Raw genomic sequence first — 6,218 nt, forward strand, 5'->3', positions numbered from 1 at the left:
CCTAAATCAGCCAATAGGAATAAATCCGTTCCGCAGTGACGTCACTGCTTTTGAGCGCACCCGTCCGGCGCGAGGACACGGGAGCCCCGCCCCCACCCTTTGTTACCCCTCCCCCAGCACATCGTCAAGACGGTTCCCAGGCAACCGGCTGACAGCTTCGACCCGAGCGAGAAGCCACTCCGCCCAACTCAGAACTGCGCATGTCTCAGGGAGAGGGGAATCTGCGCATGTGCAGGGTGAGCTCAATACCGCTGCCTTGTGCTCAATGAGAAGATAGGAGGACCGGAAGGACTCTGTTTCTCCGCCAATCAGAGCTCCCCCATTGTCTCAATGCGGAAGCTGGACATGGAGATTTCTGGCGAGCAAAGCTGTTGTTCCTCCAACCCTGAATGAGCTTGAGATGCACACAGACTCCTGATTCCAACATCTGTGAGTTAAACACTTTCTTTTCTCCCCCTTTCCATTTCTTTTCTCATTCTCACCTTCAATTGGTCACTTGCAGCAACTGAAGGGAAAGGAAGTGAATCCAGGGAGGGTGCAGACTCTGCAAAGCTTGGCCCAGGTCTCTCTCTCTCTCTCAAAGACATTGACATCCTTTGCTCCCTCAGCTTGACACATTTATTTGTCTGGCTAAAAAGACAGTCTTTTTCCAAATGTTCACAATTAAAGGGCTGGTTTACCCAGGAGATGACTGACATTTAAGGGGATAGTAAACAGAGCATATCCAACTCAGCCAATTACTTCTCTGTAGGTCTACTGTCCATCATCAGTAAAGTGATGGAAGGAGTCATCAAAGTTGCTATTAAGTGGCACTTATTCTGCAATAACCTGCTCCCGGACGCTCAGTTTGGGTTCCGCCAGGGTCACTCAGCTCCTGACCTGATTGCAGCCTTAGTCGAAACTTGGACGAAAGAGCTGAATGCCAGAAGTGAGGTGAGAGTAACTGCCCTTGACATCAAGGCAGCATTTGACCGAGTATGGCATCAAGGAGCCCTAGCTAAACTGGAGTCAATGGGAATCGGGGGATAAATCTCCACTGGTTGGAGTCATACCTGGCACAAAGGAAGATGGTTGTGGTGATTGGAGGTCAATCATCTCAGCTCCAGGACATCACTGCAGGAGTTCCTCAGGACAGTTTCCTCGGCCCAACCATCTTCAGTTGCTTCATCAATGATCTCCCTTCCATCATAAGGTGAGAAGTGGTGATGTTTGTGGATGACTGCACAATGTTCAGCACCATTCTCAACTCCTCAGATAACGAAGCAGTCCATGTCCAAATTCAGTAAGACCTGGACAATATCCAGGCTTGGCCTAATAAGTGGCAAGTTCCATTTGTGCTACACAAGTGCCAGGCATTGACCATCTCCTACAAGAGAGGATCTAACCAACACCCCTTGACATTCAGTGGCATTTCCATCGGTGAATCCCCCAGAACCAATATCCTGGGGGTTACCATTGATCAGAAACTGATCTGGATTAGCCATAGTAATACTGTAGCTCCAAGGGCAGGTCAAAGGCTGGGAATCCAAGGTGTGTAACACACCACTTGATGCCCTAAAGCTTGTCTACCAGACATCTACAAGCACAAGTCAGGTGTGTAATGGAATATGCTCCACTTTGCTGGATGAGTGCAGCTCCAACAACACTCAAGAAGCTCAACACTATTCAGGACAAAGTATTCAAACCTTCCATCACCGAAAAACAGTAGCAGCTGTGTATACCATTTACAAGATACACTGCAGTAACTCATAAAGGTTCCTCAGACAGCACCTTCCAAACCCACAACCACTACCATCTAGAAGGACAAGAGCAGCAGATAACTGGGAACCTCACCACCTGGAGGTTCGCTTCCAAGTTACACACCACCCTGACTTGGAAATACATTGCCGTTCCTTCACTGTCCCTGGGGCAACATCCTAGAATTCCCTCCCTAACAGCACAGGGAATGTAGGGCAGCATGGTGGAGCAGTGGTTAGAGCTGCTGCCTCACGGCGCCGAGGTCCCAGGTTCGATCCCGGCTCTGGGTCACTGTCCGTGTGTAGTTTGCACACTCTCCCTGTGTTTATGTGGGTTTCGCCCCCACAACCCAAAGATGTGCAGGGCAGGTGGATTGGCCTCACTAAATTGCCCCTCAATTGGAAAAAATAAATTGGGTACTTTAAATATATAAAAAACAATTTTTTATAAAAAACAGCACAGGGGATGTACCTACACCTCAAGGACTGCAGCAGTTCAAGAAGGCAGCTCACCACTACTTCGGAAGGGCAACTGGGGATGGGCAATAAATGTTAGCCTAACCAGCATTGTCCACATCCCGTAAATTAATTTTTAAAAATGTAATATCGGACAGAAATATGTCTAGCGTTATATGGTATGTATTATATATATTATTGGTGGTTCTGTCATAAAATACATGTATTATTATTTCTAGTTTTGTAATATAGTACTGTACCTACATTATATATTTCCAGTCATACAGTCATTGCAGCACTGACAGAATCCATTTGGTAACTCAAGTCAATGCTGACTCTCTGTACAGCAATCCAGTCAGTGCCATTCCCCCTCGATATCCCTGTTCCCCTGCAAGTTTATTTTCTTCAAGTGACCATCCTATTTTATTTTAAATAATTGATCATCTGGACTTCCACAACCCTTGTGGGCAGTGAGTTCCCTGTCATGACCACTCCATGGACGAATAAAATTCTTCCTCAGAATTTCCCTATCTCTAATCAATAAATGTACTTGTATGGAGATTCTCTACTCTTGTACAGGTTTTAGTGAGTTTAGATTTGTTGATTAGCACCTTCAGGAAACTTGGAAGGGTAAGTAAGTGAATCCAGTCTGTATATTACACACATTTCTCATCCAGTAATATAGACATATATCTGTCTGGCTGCCTGCATGAAGATTTTCAGGTCTCTGTGTCCAGGACAGGAAGCAGTGAGCAGGGATCTGTCAATCAGCCTGAATCACACCTTCAGGAGAATTGGGGGGTGGGGGGAGGTGGTGGTGAATATTCGATACAGCAGAGTGAGAATGGAGGGAGAGTGTGTGGGATTGAGATTGAGAGCATTTCAGGGAAAGAGAGTGGAAAGAATGTTCGATAGACACTAGAATTGTCTGTTCTGAGTTTCTATCCTGTACTGACAATGATTACTATTGTAAAATCTGTTTGCAGGAAGTTCGAACGAGAGGAGTTTGAGGCCGAGATCTCAAACTAAATATCATATCAAGAATTGACTGATTCCCTCAATTCTTGGGATCATCGGCCTTTGAATCTATAAGGAGAAATGTTTGTCTATTCTGTCTGCTTCAAGAGATTTTAAACAGTGTGTCTGGAAAAGCACTGAGACACACACACACACCCGTGTGAGACTGTTACAGAGCACTGACTGGAAAGAGCTTTAACCAGTGACACAGCCTGAAAAAATACAACGCTATTCACAGCAGGGAGAGACTGTATAGGTGTTCTGTGTGTGTACGAGACTTCAACTGATCGTCCAACGTGGTGAGACGCAAGATCACCCGGACCATGGAGAAACCATGGAAATGTGAGGATTGTGGGAAGGGATTCAAAGGCCCGTACGGGCTGGAAAGGCATCAACGCAGTCACACTGCAGAGAGGCTGTTCTCCTGCTCTGTGTGTGGGATGGGATTCACAGCCCCACAGGAGCTGGCAAGGCATCAACGCAGTCACACTGGAGAGAGGCCTTTCACCTGCTCTCAGTGTGAAAAGGGATTCACTGACATTGGCAACCTGCGGAGACACGAACGAGTTCACACTGGGTTGAGGCCGTTCACCTGCTCTGACTGTGGGAAGGGATTCACTCGGTTATCCCATCTGCAGACACACCAGCGGGTTCACACTGGAGAGAGGCCTTTCACCTGCATTCAGTGTGAAAAGGGATTCACTGACATTGGCACCCTGCGGAGACATGAACGGGTTCACACTGGAGAGAGGCCTTTCACCTGCTCTCAGTGTGAAAAGGGATTCACTGACATTGGCAGCCTGCGGAGACACGAACGAGTTCACACCGGGGAGAGGCCATTCATCTGCACTGTGTGTGATAAGGGATTCACTCAGTTACACCACCTGCAGAACCACCAGCGAGTTCACACCGGGGAGAAGCCGTTCATCTGCACTGTGTGTGATATGGGATTCACTCGGTTATCCCGCATGCAGACACACCAACGAGTTCACACTGGAGAGAGGCCTTTCACCTGCTCTCAGTGTGAAAAGGGATTCACTGACATTGGCAACCTGCGGAAACACGAACGAGTTCACACTGGGGAGAGGCCTTTCACCTGCTCTCAGTGTGAAAAGGGATTCACTGACATTGGCACCCTGCGGAAACACGAACGAGTTCACACTGGGGAGAGGCCTTTCACCTGCTCTCAGTGTGAAAAGGGATTCACTGACATTGGCAACCTGCGGAGACACGAACGAGTTCACACCGGAGAGAGGCCATTTACCTGCACTGTGTGTGATAAGGGATTCACTCAGTTACACCACCTGCAGAACCACCAGCGAGTTCACACCGGGGAGAGGCCATTCATCTGCACTGGGTGTGATAAGGGATTCACTCAGTTACACCACCTGCAGAGACACCAGCGAGTTCACACCGGGGAGAAGCCGTTTATCTGCACTGTGTGTGATATGGGATTCACTCAATTATCCAAACTGCTGAGCCACTATGTCACTCACACCAAGAGCAGGCCCTTTAAATGCTCTGACTGCAGGAGGGGTTTCAAAAGCTCTCAGCTACTGATGTCCCACCAGCGCGTTCACTCTGAGGAGAGACCGTTCAGCTGCTCTCACTGCACAAAGAGCTTTAGAACCTCATCCAACCTGATGAAACACGAGCGAGGTCACACCGGGGAGAGCCCGTTCACCTCTCCGACTGGGAAAGGATTCACTCGGTCATCACTTGCTGAGCCACAATGTCACTCACAGCAATGAGAGACCCTTTAAATGCTCCGACTGTGGGAGTGGGTTTAAAAGCTCTCGGGTACTGATGTCCCACCAGCGCATTCACACTGAGGAGAAACTGTTCAACTGTTCTCACTGCACAAAGAGGTTTCAAACATCATCCACATTGCGGAGACACCAGCGAGTTTACACTGGAAAGAAGCCATTCACCTGCTCTCCCTGTGGGGAGGGATTCACTCAGTTGTCCAACATGCTGAGACACCAAAGGGTACCCACAAGTTAGATTCTGCTGTAATTCCTGCTGTTAATCACATCCAGGACTGAATCTGGAGTGGGTGGAGGGGCTTGTCTCCTCGTCAACTCTTAGTGCTCGGACGTGGCGACCCTGGCAAACTACTGTTCCCCGGGACCTGGAATACCCGACTGTGAAGTACCGTCCATACTACCTTCCATGGAGTTCACTTCTGCCATCATCACGGCGGTCTACATCCCACCCCAGGCGGAAGTGAAGAAGGCGCTTGATGAATTGTACACCACTATAAATAATAATGATGCAGAATACCCGGAGGCCTTGCTCATCGTGGCCGGGGACTTTAACCAGGCCAACCTCAAGAGTGTACTGCCAAAATTCCACCAACACATCTCCTGTCCCAACAGGGGCTGCAACATCCTTGGCCACTGCTACACAAACATCAAGGGCGCCTGATGATCCATCCCCTGACCGCACTTCAGAAAATCGGACCACACGATGGCGCTCCTTCTCCCGGCATACAAGCAGAAACTTAAGCAGAGAATCCGGTTAAGAAGGTCGTGCAGTGCTGGTCCGAGGCAACCGAAGAGCTCCTGTGCGACTGCTTGGAGTCAGTGTGAAGAAATTGAGTTCTTTCTGTCCAGTCTGGTCTCAATCAAAAGCTGAGTTCGGATTTAGAAATTCCTTTAGTTTATTTCAAATAGCTTGCAAGCTTCCACTCCCTCTGATGAAGCAGGAGACCCATGTCTCTTGAAACTCTCAGAGCGAGTGAGACAAAGGGAGGCAACACTTTGTGGTCTTTAGTTTACATTCATGCAGTATCAAGTTCCACATACACGAATACAAGATTCCGATGTGCCCTTTCCTTGACCTGGTCATATAATCTAACTGTCACTGATTCTGATAGGCTCATTATACATTCCTTTCCTTCCTCTGGGCCTCTGCCTCCCAGCATCCTTTGTGCAAAGAACCAGTCCCAATAGCCACCCCTCCTCCTCTCGCCATGCTTTGCCCATCTCTTTGTTCACTCCCTGCAAC

General features: G+C 48.4%; 1 protein-coding gene across 1 annotated transcript; it reads left to right on the forward strand.

Moving 5' to 3' along the window:
• The first annotated feature begins 333 nt into the window (after nt 1–333).
• Nucleotides 334–5,612, forward strand: LOC140422045 (uncharacterized). Its single transcript, XM_072507023.1, has 2 exons — nt 334–429; nt 3,179–5,612. The coding sequence occupies exon 2, from the start codon at nt 3,533–3,535 to the stop codon at nt 4,958–4,960; it is 1,428 nt and encodes a 475-aa protein (XP_072363124.1). The 5' UTR covers nt 334–429; nt 3,179–3,532; the 3' UTR covers nt 4,961–5,612.
• Nucleotides 5,613–6,218: the final 606 nt, after the last annotated feature.

Source organism: Scyliorhinus torazame, chromosome 5 (assembly GCF_047496885.1).
Source record: "Scyliorhinus torazame isolate Kashiwa2021f chromosome 5, sScyTor2.1, whole genome shotgun sequence".
NCBI classification, from domain to species: Eukaryota; Metazoa; Chordata; class Chondrichthyes; order Carcharhiniformes; family Scyliorhinidae; genus Scyliorhinus; species Scyliorhinus torazame.